Raw genomic sequence first — 18,345 nt, forward strand, 5'->3', positions numbered from 1 at the left:
ATAAGTTTTACTTTTTAAGATACAACTACTTTGTATCCTGTATACAGAGCTGTATCTAGTGCTAAAACCTGAATCTGTCAGGTCAGTGGGACTGACGGATTCAGTGTCAGCGGGTCCTGCCACGCAGGATCGAGCTTTTACCGATCATTTGTAAGTCCATGACTTAGATTTGATTGATAACAAGTGGATGCTGGATACAAAAACTGTATGTCAAAAAGTTAAAATTATTTTTAATAAAGTATTTAGAATAGTTTTGTTTTGTGCAACTTTCTAAAGTTGTACATAGCCTTTAAGCCCCGTTTCATTCAGAAGGATCACCCCAGAAACGCCCATTTTTAATACAAATTATGATGAACCCCACCCCACATCCTGCGAAAATTGGCACTTTTGGGCAATAGGCACGTTCTGAAAAATTTCACCGGCAAATATTAAAGCTGCTCATGGGTCCTGTCACATTATATCTTGAGCAGTAATGAATTATCTAACAAGAGTCTTTTAGGCTTTAATTGTCACCTATTATTTTTGTCTTTTTTTTTTTTTTTTCAGTGGAAACTTTGAAGAAGGGATCTCAATGTTGGAGTCTATATGTTTAAATGAACCTCAAAAAACATACACTTCATTCTTGATAAATAAGTTGCTGAAGAACAATATGGAAGAGGCACTGGAAAAATGTATGTCTGCTTTTAGTATGTGATGGTTTAGTTGTAGTAAAACTTATTTTGCATTAATCCAACATCTTACCCTTCTGAAGCCTGGGATTAAACATGAGAATCCTCCACATATAATGTCTAGAGCTTCCCGCTGCAAAGGGCTGATTGTCTTTTAAAAAACAGCGCCACTGTTGTCATTGGACTGTGTATGGTATTACAGCTCAGCTCAATTCAAGTAATAGGGGCTCAGCTGGAATAGCCAATACAGTCAATGGACTGTTGTGGGGTAAAAAGCACTTTTTGTAAACTTATACAATCTCCTTGACATATGAACTCCTCGACACAGTGGAAGTCGGCCAGTATACATACAAATTACTTTGCTTGGAACGAATAGGAACAAAACTTTTTGCCATATCAAAGTATGATGCATTTTTTGTTTTGTTAATTTTTTTGGGCAAGCATTTTCTCCATAACCTGGAACACAGAGGTTATTCTCACTGGTAAATCTGCCCAGCTAAAGATGTACGCTATGGGCAATTAATTTTTGTCCTCCAATTATAAGCTGATAACAGGACGTCCCACTGCTGTGACCTTCAGCGATCAGCTGTAATCTGCTGGGGAACACGGCATCAATTGTTAAATTTCTCTATAGCGCCATCAGAGGGGAAATGTAGTATTACATGCTGGCCATTGAAAAAAATGTGTCGTCTGTGTAATGCATGGACGTCCCTTTATTTGCACAGAATTCACAAATGGGTTTCTTTTAGAATCGGACGGCACTTTTAAGGCTCCAATAAGCATTTATTTTTGCATGTAGCTCAACCAAACTCGTTCCTGTAGAAGGCCATTAAAGGGGTTGTCACAGAATCAACAGTTATCACCTATCCACAGGCTATGTGATAATTGTCCGAACGCTCGGACCCCCACCGATCCAGAGAACGGAGGACCCAAACCCCCAGTTCCTACTTACTGCTCGACCACAGTGAGGAGGCTATTGAATGGCGCGGTTGTCGAGCATATTCGATGTCTATGGGAATGATAGAAACGGGCGAGTACAACGCTCTGTTGTTTCCGTCAGTCTCATAGACAGTGAATTGAGTGGCAGGCACGTGCTCGATCTCTATTCCATTCAGGCTCCTCTTTACTGTAGGCGGTGCAGTGAGGAGGATCTGCGGGTTCAGGGCGCCCAGTGGTCAGACAAGTATCCTGTGGATAGGTGATAATTGTTGATTCTTGGACATCTTCTTTTTGGTCAGACCATCACAGATCAGACATGTGTAGTATAGAACAGTGTTTCCAAATGTTTCTAAGCCAAGGAACCCCTATTCAAATAGAGTACCCCTGTGAGCATACGCTGTGCTACGCATTAAAAGCACAGCATGGAGACCGTGTGAGTATCCCCTAAAGACATGACCAGTACCCCCTGAGGAATACCTACCACAGGTTGAGAACCTAGTGTGTAGAATATAATAATATATTGGAAACCTCCGGTTTACTTTTATAAGCACTTGCATGTTTGGCGCTGTGTTGGGATTTTTCTATTAGTGTTCTGCAGAATAACAATAGTGCGGGCATGGGCAAATCTTAGCCCTCATGCTGCATTCGGAGAAGAGCCTTCACTTGCATGTTACTTACCCGTGCACCAACTCTTTTCTATTGGCAGTGAGTATTCTGATAGAGCGGTTGGCCAATCAGTTTGCAAACTACAGACCGGTCACTGATCTCTTTGTGAATTATGTCAGAGTGGGAAGAGAAGAAGAAGCCAGTCACCTATTACAGGTAATTATGAACGGATACAGTGAGTGCATATTTTTGGAAATTGTGCTTTCAAATGGTGACCCAAGTGCCTGTCTGCCCTGTCATGGTCGGCATGGCACTTTGGAACGGTTTTGAGACTTATTGTTCTCTGACAGTCAAATGGCTAAGCTGGGACAGCGCAAACAGTCCACAATGGTAAGTGACCCATAGCACTACAGTTTCCATTGAAATACACATACGGTAATTTGGTTATTTACTCTCTCCTTTAATCGGTTATATTATTTAATTAATCCATGCAATGTCACTAAAGGTGATTTTTACATGGGCAGATGTTTACCACCTTTAAAACGAGTGCCGATCAACAATACATCCTTCAAATCAAGCAATGATCGTTTATTATGGGGATGAATGATCTACACTATGATCGTTCACCCCCATGTGTTTGTAGAATGTCGGCAGCACATCTCCCTATGTACACAGGGAGATGACGGCTGTATGTCGCAGCCGACATGCCCGAAGTATGGAGCCCATGAGCCGACTCCATACTCCCCTATCCCCCTCCCCCAATATTCCCCGCTATGACGTACAGTTATATCAAGTGTCGAGAAGGGGTTAAACCATATTTTGACTTTTCCCAGGTCAATGTTCCATATATGCATCATGCAATGATCTGTCTACAAGGTATAAGTTGGACACATTGTTTGACAGTACAATTATCTAAACAAAACGTCTCAGACTGATTATTTAATTGCAAGAGGAAAAAACATAAACCAAACCAAATCTTCTCAATGGAGCAGTCGACTCCCTTCACAAGGGGAATTTAGTAGGAGACTCTTTGGAGATATCAAAGTTTTTTAGAGCAGAAAGCTTTTATTTAAAAATATTGTAGGGTTTGGTGGTTCCCTACTTCAAATTTAGATGGGATTTCCTGCAATGATAACATCTATTCTCATGTGTGTGGGTCAAGTCGCCCAGTACCTTGACCCCATTGTCTTTCCATGGACGGTTTGTTTTATTGATAGAGGGGTCCCTTGATGATATGATGATCACAGGGTTGGATCCCAGCGATCAGCTATAATCTGTTGGGCATCTTGGCAGCCGGCGTTAAATTTCCCTGCAGCACCACTACAGGGGAAATTAAGCATTACACAATTTCTATTAAATTCAAACATGTTTAGTCCTCCAGAGCAAGAGGCACTCTTTGTAGCTGCTCTCTGTTCTGGCTAATAGAAGAGCGTCCTAATTTTCCTAATATGGTGTTTGAATATGAGTTTTCTAAACGAGACAACCTCTTTAATTGGTTCTAAAACAAAATATAAGCTAATTGTTGGTACAGAGAAAATTACACGTGATATTAATAAGATGTGTACTTTCTTTTAAATGTTACCCGAAGCGAAGGTTACGTTAGTGATAGTACACAGGTTTACTTAATAATTCTGGCAGGGTTTTTTTTAAAATTTAACAGTCCACCCCAATCCTTGTTAATGCAGCTCTTTAGCAAGGATTAATCAGAATTTCTGTGGTGGGAGATGGGGATCAGGTGGCGGGACATTATATGAGGTTTGGGCACAAAATGAGTAGTTCCAGTGATATTGTACAAATGGTATGTAAAGGGTCATTTTTAAGTCCTATAGTTTTAAAGGGGTCAATGTCTGCTAGATGCAGGTACCAGCTCTGGGACCCACACTTCTCTCCAAAACGCGGGGTCATCTGACCCCATCCCGTCTGGCCTCCTTGCTCGTCTGTTTTCCTAACTACCATAGAATGGAGACCACTGCGCACAACCGCTGCCACCTGCACACAACCGCTGCCACCTGCACACAACCGCTGCCACCTGCACACAAGCGCTGCCACCTGCACACAAGCGCTGCCACCTCTTCATTTGTTCTCGCTGCCTCACCAGTTGGCGGGTTAGTACCAATTTGGTTTGGAATCTAGCCTTATGTACACAAGCATTTTATGGCTATATACAACTTTTCGAGTTGTATAAAGCTACAATACAGCACCCATGGTATGCCTGTGAATTAATTTTTTCCGGATGCCATATTACAGAGGTGTTCTCTATTACGGTGTCGTACAGAGTACCATACAGCAACACGTGATCTCCCATGTGGGGATTATTAACAATTTGCAGGCCCAGGATTAAGTTTTTTATATGGACATGGTCTCACTTCACTGTCTTTGGAACCAATTTATTTTGTGTTTGTATTTTTTTCCTAGTATATTAAAATAAATGATGTAAACCTGACCAGCGGGGGCATGTCACAGGGACAGACGTGACCATGGCATTATAACACAGATGGTAAAAGGGGAAACATGTGGTTACAATAATGCCTTGTTTCACTATTCGCATTGCCCGCGCTCACGTGTTGTTTGCTTATTACAATCTCATTTTCATTCTCGCGTGTCGCTGGCATGTTAAATAAGAAACGCAGGCTCTTCCCAGTTACCGACATTATCTGCAAAATTAGCAATCGTCAGGGAGCGAGCCAACCGCAGTCATGATGTTTTACTTGAGCTAAATATAAAACTAAGCCAATGTGGAAGGAGCGTCTGGTGATGAGAACTGCCACTGGTAGTGTACACAAACAGACGCAGACGGGGAGTCTCTTCCCCGCAGGTGGCAGTCAAACAATCACAGTGATCCCGCAGATTGCCGGGTTTGTATAGACTCCCTGTGTCAAATTAAGGCCTGTTACCAATTTCCAATAGTAAACAGCACTATATTCACTTAAAATGCTTAGCAGCTGGTAAAACTGTAAGCCGTAAAATAAAAGCAAAACCGCTGCTTTAGTCATCACAGCAGACATCAATTTGCATGTTAAGAAGCCGCCAAACCTGAAGGATTTCTCTGAAAGATGGGACTGCCGGCAATATGTAACCAGGATCTCCTGCATAAAGACAAGGGCATTATGTAAATGTTCACACGCAGCTCCAGGTGACAGCCAGAAGAGGTCCGAACGGTTAAAATGCGATCATCATTTAAAGGAACGTTCAATAAATCACTATAAAATGTACAATTGCATATGCTTTTGCTTTACGAACTTTAAATGACATGACTTCTTCTCTGGTCACATCTTAAGCTGCGTGCAAAATTCTCCTGTCTTATTGACCTTTCGATTTTCACTACGCAGTGTAATCTTGATACCCTAAACCCGGTCACATGTTTGACAGATTCTTATGTACTTTCCAATCACACGTTGCAATCCTCAGTTGTTTTATCGTTTGATACTTTGTATACCTCGAAATTGGTTTTTATTGCAACATAGGAAAGCAAAGTATCTGTATAGATGTTCATAGTTTAATGTAGGTTCTAATTATAAAACGTTGTTTTCCTTTTAAATCACAGGCCAGTTGTTCTCTAGATTTTATTGACTTTGAACCTTTTGGTGTTCTAGATATATATAGCAGAAAGTGTTTTAGGGCCCTTAAAGGGGTCCAGGATCTGAAAAACATGTCCGCTATCTTCCAAAAAACACTCCACACCTGTCCATGGGTTGGGGCTGGTATTGCAGCTTACCTTTATTGAAGGGAATGGGGCTGAGCTGTAATACTTCACACAACCTGTGGACAGGTGTGGTGCTGTTTTTGAAGAAAGCAGCCATGTTTTGTAATCCTGGACAATCCCTTCAATTGTATTCAATTCGAGGTGATGTGAATGCCTGTTTTATTTGCATTTCAGTTTATCATTTAATGGGTAAAGCAAGAATTAAAGGGTTTAATCGATTTAACTACAATTGATAGCCTGTTTTTAGGATGGGTCATCAATAACTGATCGTAGGGGGTCTGACTCTGAGTACTTCCACTGATCAGCTGTTTAAAGGGGCCACGCTGCTTCCCCTTCCTTGCGTATACAGCTCAGCACTTCACAATCCTGTCACATTTATAGCAACTGCACAGTATAAGAACTTCCTCCCGGATCGCCACGGCCACTTCAAACAGCTGACAGGTGGGGGTGCCGAGAGTTGACCCCCACCGATCAGATATTGATGGCCTATCCTGAGGAAAGTCCATCAGTCCTGTTATCTTATTGGAGTAGCTTAAAGCTAATGTCCTTTCAATACCATTCTGTTTTTTTTTTTTTTTATGTAAATAGGCTCAAAATTCAGTGTTCATTACGGATTCCTGATAAAGAACTCCAAATCCCCTACAAAGATATAAATTATACATTGCTGGCTGCCTACGACCACCACTAGAGGGAGCTTACTGTATTCGATTTATACATTTTATCCAATAATGAAGCAGTAGGCAGTAAACTAATACATAATACATTGCTGTCTGGCGAGACATGACAGGCTTATGGCTCCCTAGTACACAGCTGCAGGGACTCCGTGTACCGATACATTACAGGTTCTCTGCTTGTTTGCACGAGGCCTTACCTGCAGTCCTATGCAAAACCACAAATAACAAATCGAATTTTTGCCAAGTGGTAAATTCTGTCCCTTATATTTGACAATCAGGCTGACCACGTCTGTAGTTGGAGCCTTTTGATGACAAACACATAGCAAAAAATATATCTAGCCATGTAATTTTTTTGGGGGTTTTACAAGGTCGCATGGATTTATTTTTTTTATAGGGAAACATAAAAGTTGCCAGTCAGTCGTCTTAACTCCATAGTCTCACTGCAATGACTGTTGCTGTGGAGCCCTAACCTTGAAAATTGAAAAAAAAATCCAACACGGTTGGATTTTTTGCTATGGTCATAAGGTCTCTTTCAACTTTTTTCCTTCAATTCACCTGTGAGTCTCGGCAGTGACGCAATTTCACCGCAAATCATGGGCGAAGCTGTGGTGCCCTGGTCTAACTGATTACATGCCAGTGGTATAGCATGGGGGGTGCTGGGTGCCAGGGGCCAACAAGCCATTTTGCCCTGGCCAGAATTTTTAGGTACAAGAATGGGAGCAGCAAACTGAACCTTTGCCCCGTTTGAACCAGAGCCGTAGCTAGGCTTTTCTTCAAGCTGCAGATTCCCTTTAAGTGGGTGGTAACAACAGGTGTTGGCGCAAGTATGTAATGTAATCTTCAAGATGCGATTCCCGCGTGACAACAGATCTATAATGTACAATATGGTCTCCTTGACTGACATCACTTTGCGGCGTAGGACAGACAGATTTTTCGGGCTTGTCGTGTAAACTTTTTTTTTTTGCTTTTTTCCGGCGGCAACTTTAAGAACTTTTGTCTTTCTCTCAAGAACTGACTGTCTGTTGCAATGAAAGGCTTTTATAAAACAGATTGAAATCAGTCCTTTTTGTATGCATAAGTGTAGGTAATTATACTTTAAAGAGAACTTGCTTTGTACATTTTAATTTTTTTAAAGAAACGAACAGTTATCTCGCTGACACCTTATTAAATGTATAATTAACCTTATGATCCCAAGCTCACTTATGAATGCTTGGCAGTATAATTGGAGATGAATAGAATTCATTCCCCCTCCCGTCTTTCTTTTCCAGTCCTAAACCTCATTTCTTGGTTTTAATGAAGCATTGGTTTATTTTTTGTCTTTTAAACAAACCTGCAACGCGTGGTGCCAAGGACATATTTACGACAGATTGGCATAAGGCAGAGTTCCACTGTTTGAATTAACTTACCCGATTCTGCCATTGACCCGATGTGTGTTGCTATGGTGCCATCTTTTATACGTTCTTGTTTTTCAGTGTTTATTTTATTTGAACACCTGATGTATCCAGATTTTTCTCTTTCTTACAGAGATGCAGTGCTATTGCGGAGCAGAGAGCAACATTGACTCGTTACATTACCAGACAGTTGGGACGGAAAGAGGTACATCTTGGGTTTACCGTGCCCTTGTCTGATATTGCAGCTAAGCTCCATTGAAGTGAATGAGGCAGAGCTGCAATACCAAACACAGCATATGGACAAGAGTGGCACTGTTGCTGAGGAAAAGACCTTGTGGGTTTTTTATTTAATTTTTTTTTTTTTTTTTTATCTAATCTCATGCAACCCCCTTAAAGGGGTTTTCCAGTAGCTAGAGCATGCTGCCAATTTCTGATAGTGGTTGGACCTCCCACCGTTTTATAGAATGAAGGGGGTTATGGAGCTCTGTGGAAATGGCAACTTTATTGTTGTGATCATTTGGGTTCCCTGCCCATAGTCCTCCACGATTAACAAGGAACGACATGTCCTAGCGATATGCTAGCACTGGAAAATCCCTTTAAGTTTTTCACGTAATTGTACACCTATCACTCTTGTCCTGTCAGCATCAAGTTCATTGGGGAACCATATTTTAAATGGCAGCACCCAAGTCATCTACGTTGAAAGCCGCTCCTTGATGAAGCTCTGGCCAATAAAGCCCAAGTTGGGGATCCCCTTTTATTATGTCCATATACCCTATTAGGGCATATGGACAGCAGTGGTCCCAAACATTTTTTGTATGTAGATGTAAATAATGGAGTAGAGTTGGACATGCCCTCCTCTTCTAAAGCGTTTGTATAGTAATAGGTCCTCACTTCACGTGGCATTGCTGATGTATGTACATTTAATACCAACAGCCTGTTCAGCCCCATAAGTGGAAAACTGAAGCTTTTACCTTCGGGCGCGTAAAACAGTTGTTTAGCAGGGTAGGGGGTCATTTAGTCATTAGATGCCACATTTCCATGTAATACCACTCCTGTCACTTACATGTCTGAGTTGAGGAAATGCCCCCCTCCTTTCCTCCCTCTTAAGAGGTTTAATAAAAATCACTTCTTTCATTGTTCGTCTACAGGAGGGAGAAGTGGCTCGTCTGATGGAATTACTCTCTGATCCATATTACAAGCAAGTCCTGTACAGTTTCAAGATGAGAGGCTACGGTAAATGACATCTAACTTACACTGGCGGACTCAATGATAGATCTATTCTTTTTTTTCTGCCGATCCATTTCTATTTTTTTGTTTGACAGTCATAGAAAAATAACAAAGAAAAGATGAATAATTAAGCATTAACCTTTTGCTTGTAAAAAGAGCTGCAGATTATTATAAGGCTATGCTCACGTGGTGGATTTTGCTTAGTGGGTTCCCCTTCAAAATTATTCCTACCGTTAGCAAGAAGATGCCTTCTCCCATTCACTTCAATGGGAGGTTTGGGCGTAATCTGGCCGAAGATCGAGCAGGAAGCTTCTTTTATCCGCTAGCTGAAAAAAAGAAGCATCTTCCTCCCATTGAAATTAACGGGATGTGGAATTTTGCAGTGAAATCCGTGGCGGATTCCTCCGGGTGAACTTAGCCTTCGTGTCGCATGTATATATTACCTATTCTAAAATGCTCAACAAGTGTGTGCACTGATACACCAGTCAAATTGCTCTGTCCTGACTAGGTTACATTGTTTCCCTCCATAGGACATGTTAGTCAATCCATTATTACTATGTTTTTGGTGACCAGCTATCACATGGAACCACTGACAGGTGAAATCAATAACGCTGATTATCTGGTTACAATGGCGCCTGACAAGGGGTGGGATATATAAGGCAGCAAGGGATCAGTCCGTTCTTGAAGTTGATGTGTTGGAAGTGTAAGAACATGAGCGACTTTGACAAGGGCCAAATTATAATGGCTAGATGACTGATCATCTCCAAAATGGCCGGTCTTGTGGGGTGTTCCTAGTATACAGTGGTTAGTATTTACCAAGAGCGGTCCAAGGAAGGACAACCCGTAAACCAGCAGACAAAATCATGGGCGTCTAAGGCTCATAGATGCTCATGGGGAGCGAAGACTAGCCCCTCTGGTCCAGTCCCACAGAAGTGCTAATGTAGGTCAAATTGCTGACTACGATAGAAAGATGTCAGAACAAACAGTGCATCACAGCTTGCTGCGTCGCTGCTGACTGGTCAAAGTGCCCATCATGACCCTGGTACACAGCCAAAAGCACCTACAATGGCCAAAAGGGCATCAGAACTGGACCACTGAGCAATGGAAGAAGGTGGCTTGGTCTGATAAATCTCGTTTTCTTTTACGTTATGTGGGTGCAAGTACATTTCTTACAGAATTAAGAAATAATGTCAGGATGCGCTATGGGAGGGAGGCAAGTGGAGTCAGTGTAATGCTTTTGGAAATGTTCTGCTGGGAAATCTTGGGTCCCGGCATTCATGTGGATGTTACTTTGACACGTACCACCTACCTAAACATTCTTGCAGACCAAGTACGCCCCTTCAAGGCCACAGTATACTCCAATTTGGTTTTGAGGCACAAAGTCAGATTAGCTAGTGTAATGGGCTGAGGCGCATGTGAAAATATTAATTGTTTTTTACAGACTTTTTGAACTGGTGTCATTAGCTTTAAAGTGTGATACACAGCATGACAGAGGAGTCTCCGAACCAAGGTCTCAAACTCATTGTATGTGGGTTTATATACCCATAGGAAGTGTGTGTAGACTAAGTGTATATATGGACATCGGTGGCCCATGATCTCGCATCAGCGGCCACATTGACATTTAGTGCAAACCATTTATTTCAACCTATTCTCTTGCAATGTTCATCCAGAGGAAAGCAAAAACCCACTTGATACAGAAGACCATTTTCCCCATTTTGGGGGGAAATTTCCTTTCCGACTCCAAATATGGCAATCGGAATAAATTCCTGGTTCAACGGCCCATCTCTAGAATTCTAGTTACACTAGAGTAAGGCATCCAGGTCACTAGTGAATGCTTTCAGTAAATTCAACATCACAACTTCCTCTGGCAGAGAGTTCCATAGTCTCACTGCTCTTACAGTAAAGAATCCCCTTCTATGTTTGTGTAGGAACCTTCTTTCCTCCAGACGTAGTGGATGCTCACTTGCTATAGTTACTTTTAAACTAAAAGAAATTAGAAAAATGTGAGTAGAGCTGAGCTGCAATACAAGACGCAGCCCTCGGACAATGGTGTCCTGGAAAGAGATCCTTTTTGTTTTACTAGAATACTATTATGCCCCAGATAACGTTATTTATTTTTTATTTCCTTTTTGTAGCTTAATGTAGTATAAACATTTCAAGCGCCATTTTTTTTTTTTTTTTTTCTTGCGCCCGGTCAGTAGTTCCGCAAAATATATGCAACTGTTTCCAAAGATATTAAATCTGACTGTTTTATCAAGCCGCCTAATAATCTTTCTGTTAAATTTCCCCCTAGAATCCAACAACGAGGTGGATGCAGCAGTCGCTTTGTATGAGAAAGTCAAAGCCGAGCACATTGATCCAGATGAGCTGTTCTTAAAACGACTGGCAGTCCTTCTAAGAGGCGCAGGGAAGCCTGTCCCGTTCTCCGAGCCCCCAGTGAGTTACTTCCTAATTATACATACCTCTACGTTGCATGAGCTGGTGCTTGTAACAAACCGAACACTATGTTCTGGGGAGGAGGGGTTCTGCTTAATTACACGGGGATTAAATCTTGTGTGAGAATCCTCTATGGGCCATGTGCATGTGAAGTGCTCGCAGCTCCGAGCTCCAGGATTAATTTATAGTTATACTTTTGGGAGACGATAACCTTCTGTGGATTATTGTGTTAAAAGCATAAGATAGAATCAGCCGCGCACATCTGCAGGTCATATTGAAGGTAGAGTCTCGCCCGGCGTCCTCTGAGGAGGAAGCTTTCTCGGTGTTTTGGAGCTTGAAAGGTGATTTTAATCCCTTTTTTATTGACCGCTAATTGCTTTTGTTTTGCAACGTTTTTTTTAAAAAATACGAGTGTTTTTAGGCACAACAAATCTGTTTTGTCGGAGGTGCTTGGTGCTTTCAACTCTTAAGCAGGCCCGGCAATCAGAGGTTCCTAAGATGTGGAGATGTAGATTAACGGTGACATTCAAAAGCCCCGACTTCCACATCTATATAAATTTAGATAATGGACCCCACTATTTTGCACGACATTTTGAAAGTAGGTTTTGTTTTTAAAATACCCAACTGACGGTTTTAATTTTTTTTTTTGTTGGAACCTTTTTTGTTGTTTTTTTCCCAAATGTTAAGCAAAACAAAACTTTGCATAGTTGAAATGCCAAATGTGCGAAGAGCAAGGACAAGCAGAATCATGTAAAAATAAGAAATCATTTAAGATAACACACACAAGCGGTTTTAAATTTCCGTATACATTGCGAAAGTTCAGGTTTTATGAAGCCATAATAATGCACCCGTAGAATTCTATGGGGGTCCTAGTGTAAAAGTCTATATTGCTCCAATTTTAATTTTCTCAGACTCATAGTAAATCAGACATAGGAGAAAAATCATGGCATTTTCAATTGGATGCCGTATTATGGGGGTATTCTCCCCATGAAGCATTGTTTTAAGGGAAGAATACCTCCTTAACATGATACTATATGGTGTCTGTAGTAGGGCACTCTAGGCACTGAGTGTGCCACTGTTAGGCTCTGTTCACACAGATCTGCTTTGTGCATGAGCCCTTAGCCTGGAATTTAGTAATAGTTCTGATATTTCCTTCATAGAACTGCCTGATAATCCAATAATCTATTAATATTTGACACATTTGAGTGAGGTTTTTTTTAGCATTTTTATTTTTAGCATTTGGTCGTATGTTCAAATATAGCAGAGCATAAGGGGTGCAGAGGTTGCTGTTGCACCCAGGCCCTGGAGCCTGAGGGGGCCCAAAAATTTCCACTCCATCATATGAGGCCAATATAAATGATGTGCAAAAAACAAGATTTTTGTACTCACAGTAAATTTCATATCTCATTGAATCCGTTGGGGGGACACAGAACCATTGGTATATGCTCCTGCCACTAAGAGGCGACACTAGGTAGGAAAGACTCTTGGCTAATTCAGTTTGTACAAAAGCAGTAGGAGAAAAAGAAACAGACATGTCCACGGTCCCGGAAGAAAACGTAGCCACTTCACATAACCGGTCCCGGGCCTAGAATTAACGAAAAATAAGAGGGCGAGATTTGTTCCCCTATAGGATTCAATGAGAAATAGATTGAAAAATCTTGTTTTCTCGTTAATCAATGGGGGGGACACCGCACCATGGGACATCCTAAAGCAGTCTGAGGCTGGGAAAGATAAAGCGTTGAGTACAGAGATTTGTCCCAGCGTGATAGGATTGCCTCCTGGAGTGATCTTGAATGTAATTGTGCATATGGAACTGCCTCGAAGTTCTACGACATCCTGTCCAACATTCAAATGTTAAAACTAATAGATAAAGTAGTATCCTGGCAAAAAAAGTGCCGCCTCGGCTAGTTTTGGGGGCTGTCTTGTAGACGGGGAGGACTCTTTGTACCCTGCTGTTGAGTATCGTTCCCAAAAACTCCACGCTCGGAGTTGGGACAAATGAGGATTTTTCCTCGATGATACACCCGAATCTTCTTGAAGTGTCCGGAGTAATGTGTAGACTGTGAAGATTGTCTTGTCTGGAGAGTGCCTTCATCAAGCGCTGGTCCAGGTAAGTGATGACAGAGACTTCCCTGGCGCAGAGAAGCGCCATGTGTTGCTAGGACCTTGGAGAAGGCCCAAAGAGACGTAACTCCCAGAAAAGTGAGAGCGACAAATTGGAAATGTAAAGAACCCACCGCGAAAGGAAGGAAAACGCAGGTGGGTCATTACGATAGGAATATGGAGATATGCATCGCAAACGTCTAGGAATTCTTCAGTTCCAGCGAACCCATGACTGCAAATGAAGCGCGTCAACCTTCTCAAGTCCAGTATTAGATGAGGAGATCCATCCTTCTTGGGGATTTTGAAGAGCTTCGAGTAGAAACCCTGAAACCGTTCCAACTGGGGAACTGGAACAATAAACTTCTGCAGGAGAAGGGAACTAACAGATTGGGAAAAAAAGCTAAATTTTGATCCGGACCGTGAGTTGCAGTAGAGAAGAATCTTTTCAACTCGGTCTTGTTTACAGTAGATACTGGTTATTAATGTGGGCTGACTCAAGGGAGGCCTCAAATATAAACTTTGAAGCGTGGATAGTGAGAGAAGCTAGTTTGACTAAAGCCTGCTGTGGTGCTCCTAACCGGATGCATCAGTGCAGCAGCTTACCGCACAAAGAACGTCTTACTTCTCCAAGCACATGCAAAGCCGGGCACAGAGTGGAACCTGCAAACATTAAAAAAAATTGGCTTAGTTTGAGAATCCAACTTCTTGTCCAGAGGATTCATTGAGTAAAGTCGCATCAGACAGAGGAATAGTAGTGGTCCTTGCTATCCTAGAGATAGGCAGATCCACAGAAGAGGAAACAGAACACACTGAGACTAAGCCTTCTTGAAAAGGTAACCGAATATCTTCATGTTTAAGAACAACAAGACGTCTGTCGGGATGTTTCCACTCCTTGGTTAACAATTTCTTGAATTTGCTATGGTTTTGGAAACCTAGCTGCTGGTGCTGTAGAGATGCCTCTTCCGGAGAAGGGGAAATGATGGTCAGCCTTTACCGCAACATATTAATCACTGCATGGCAGCTGACAACTGCGATTCCTGTTCTGACTTTTCATCCGAGTCATAAGATACAGAGGGGGGAAGAGACTGATTCATATTAGGCACAGCATCACCATTTAGGATTCCAATGGGGCCCCCCTGGAAAGAGCTTGACGAGGAACAGGACCTGTCCAAGGCCTCAACTCTTCTTATGGAATTTATTGAGAGAGGTAGACTGAGCATTGTCGAAAGGAAGGAATTCTTCTGAGCCTCGGGTAATCTGGGAAGGCAAACTCTCTCAAGACTGAACCCTAGTTGGGATAGTCTATATGTCCCCTAGGGCCTGAGCAAAAGACATTGTCCACTCAGGAAGAGCCACATCCTTAGAGGTGGGGCCATATGGGGAATTCTGGATAGCAGGCAGCATGGGGTAGGCTCGCCGTGTGTAAACTTTCATATTCCAATGTCCACAGGCATGAAAAGTAGCCTTACCCCCCTGTATAAGCTGCTTGGTAGTATCCTCCTGAGGAGTATCCATAATTTGAAGTGGAAGAAAAATTAAAACCCGCAGCGCTGTCTGGGGGGAAAAAATGAACCCCCTGTAGAAATTGCACAAGAAACAAACAATACAGCCAAAAGGCTGGCCTACCAAACACTTAGAGCTGTGTACCCCTGTTGACAAGACATGAGCAGAATCGCCCCAGAAAACGACCTACAGCAGAGCTGAAGTCCTCTAGTCTGTTTGAAATTTACGTCGGCGCTCTGTAGAACTATGCCCCGCCCCTAAACTTACCTCCCAGGAAGACCTCCCTCCAATCACGAGATAGGGTGGAGCACAACAAGAAGAAAACTAGCCTAGGCTAAACAGAATTCGGGGGCTAAATTTAAAAGCCAGGCCGTTGCGTCAGTCGGACGCCGAGAGCAGCACTTGTCCTGCATAGAATCGGTACCAATTCCCTGGGGGGGGGGGGGGTAAGTAGGTTAAAACATGGGCAATTTCATAGATATGCCCTAGGGAGAGGATTTACCTCCTAATGAACAAGTAGCCCCTAAAGAGATAGTGATGCAGCACTTCCTAAGACAGGGTCCCCTGTGTGAAGAGTTAGAGGAGTGATGGGGAAACCTGCTTTCAGGCATCACCTCCTCAGTAAACTCGCACATGTAGTGGGGTTACTAGCACTCCATCTCTGAAAGCAGAAAAGACAAGTAACGCCTCATGCACACGACCGAGTGTGCCGTCCGAGTCCCGTCTGTGATCCGAGGAAAGATAGGACATGTTCTATTTTTCCTCGGATCGGAGACTCGGACCATTTATCACGGACCCATTTCACCCGCTAAAGTGAATGGGTCAGTGAAGACCATCGGGTGCCACTCGGATGCCGTCAAATGGCTCCAGTGGCACAACGGTCGTGTGCATGATGCATTAGGTGACTGGTGGTGAGGGAAATACCGTGCAGAGGATCAGGTCACGTCTGCCTCCAACAACACTAGTCTAAAAACCTGTATTAACCAGTGTCTGTTGGAGGGGCATGGCCTGCCAGGGTGTAGTCATGTCTGTCCTTCCTAGTGGCAGGAGCATATACCCATGGTGCTGCGTCACTCAATGATTAACCATAAACATTTTTTGCATTAGGGCCAGAAGCTTCAGATTTCGCCTGTAGTAAGCAGTGCGGAGTTTGTCGGGGTACTCTTTGAAGCTGCGTTGTTTAGAATATAGTAGATTCATCCGCTTCTCTATGTAAAACTACATTGTGATTCCATGATGAGTTGGATGCTACGGTGAACTCGGCTGCACAGCATCTGGCATGATTGATCTCCTGACATTGAAACTTTCTTATGTTTTCTAGGAAACTTTAGAATATTATGTAGAAAAACTGAAGAAACAAACATCAGAAGACAATGAAGTCCAGCAGAAGGAAGAATGAGATCTTTTTTTTTTTTTTTCTTTTACATTTTTACAATTTATTATTTTTATGTTTATTTTGTTGCCCATTGTAAATTGTAACGTGACGAATATGTGATCATGAATTAAAATATCCCAAAAATGTATTGTGGATACTTATTGGCCCCTAAATTTTGGATTCGGTCTTCAGTTTTCATGCATAGCAGTTTTTTTCCTATTAGGCCAATTTAACACAACCATTAAATGGTCGCAACACTCCACCCCCACCCTCCATGGTCCTACTGCATCAAACCTACATTACCCTAGATTCCTATAGTGATATAAATAATGTCCAGCGGAGAAATAACCGCAGTGGACAAATGTTAGTTGTTTTTTTTTTAGCTCCGTGTGAACAAGGCCTATGTGTAAACATGTCCACAACGCTAGAATTTTTGTCGTGTTTTGTGCGCACTTTCTGCATGTTTTTATTACGCGTACTTAGGACTCCCATTGACTGAGAATTGACGTGTTTTCGGCACGTTTTACGCACCAAAGAGTTGCCCTAACTCTTTATTTACACTAATCTTTTTTTTATATACGCTTGCGTAAAAAAACACGTATGCACAAACAATGCTCTTTCCCATTGTTGTCAATGGAAATCTTAAATCATGCGTTTTTCGGCATGTAAAACGTGCCGAAAAGTGCGTCAAATACACGCCGTGTGAACAAGGCTTATGCGAATAGAATCTTTACTAAGGTCATACATATATCCCTTCAAAATAGTGCAGAAAACCCCTAAAAAAAAAAAAATGAAACCACAGAATGGTCCCGTGCCTTGTCTTCTGTTTTTCCCCATTGACTTTAGTAAGTCAAAAAATTGCACTTAACGGGGTATTTAGTTTTCAGCAATTCTTTGTATAACGAAAAGTGACTTTCTGGATCACTTCCTCATGCTTTTAAAGATCTATGCTTGCTGTCATTGAATGGAAACCATCACGGTTTACAGAACCATATTATGGGCTGCATAATTCCGTGTGAACTTTCCCTTCTAAGGGAAAATGTAAATCTATTTTTTTTATTATAGTGCTGCACAACTGCGTAAAAAAAAAAAACGCCCACCAATACACTCTACCTATGAAATGACCGAGACCAAAACGTGATTTAGAGGGATACTGTGGTTTTCAGCAAATAAATGTTATTCTATGTATAGTGAAAAGTTATACAATTTTCCAATATATTTTCTGTATTAATGCATCAGTTTGTAAGATCTCTGCTTGCTGACATTCAATATGAACGTTCACTGTTTACTTCCAGTGGATAAAAATCTGTCCTGGTCATGTGATGGACACACAACTGCAGGACAATTCTAAGACACCGCTCTGATACACACACTGTACCTGCAATCCTTTCTTCTCCTGCGGGTCCATCACATGACCATGGTCAGATTTTTATTCCCTGGAAGTAAACGAAGAAGGTTCCTATTAAGTGACACCATGTAGAGGTCTTGCAAACTTTGAGGGATTTATACGGAAAGTATATTGGGAAAATTGTATAACTTTTTACTGTACAAAGAATAACATTTATGTACGGGTAAAAAATGTGGTATCCCTTTAAATTGCAGTTTTCTATAGAAGCAATGTTCTGGTTATTTTCTAGTCACCGATTCAATAAAAAAAAATTGATTTACGTTCTCCCCAAGAAGGGAAAACTCAGTCTCCGGCCTTACACAGAATTATGCA

General features: G+C 41.9%; 1 protein-coding gene across 1 annotated transcript in view; it reads left to right on the forward strand.

Annotated features, from left to right (window-relative positions):
* Positions 1–16,771, forward strand: part of LRPPRC (leucine rich pentatricopeptide repeat containing) — a 135,681-nt gene extending 118,910 nt beyond the window's left edge. The window contains exons 33-38 of the mRNA XM_075863229.1: positions 547–671; positions 2,314–2,429; positions 8,115–8,186; positions 9,130–9,214; positions 11,502–11,644; positions 16,572–16,771. Of these exons, the coding sequence (XP_075719344.1) occupies positions 547–671; positions 2,314–2,429; positions 8,115–8,186; positions 9,130–9,214; positions 11,502–11,644; positions 16,572–16,649 (619 nt within the window). The 3' untranslated portion in view covers positions 16,650–16,771. The remainder of the gene's footprint in view (positions 1–546; positions 672–2,313; positions 2,430–8,114; positions 8,187–9,129; positions 9,215–11,501; positions 11,645–16,571) is intronic.
* Positions 16,772–18,345: the final 1,574 nt, after the last annotated feature.

The sequence above is a fragment of the Rhinoderma darwinii genome, chromosome 4 (genome assembly GCF_050947455.1).
Source record: "Rhinoderma darwinii isolate aRhiDar2 chromosome 4, aRhiDar2.hap1, whole genome shotgun sequence".
Classification (NCBI taxonomy): domain Eukaryota; kingdom Metazoa; phylum Chordata; class Amphibia; order Anura; family Rhinodermatidae; genus Rhinoderma; species Rhinoderma darwinii.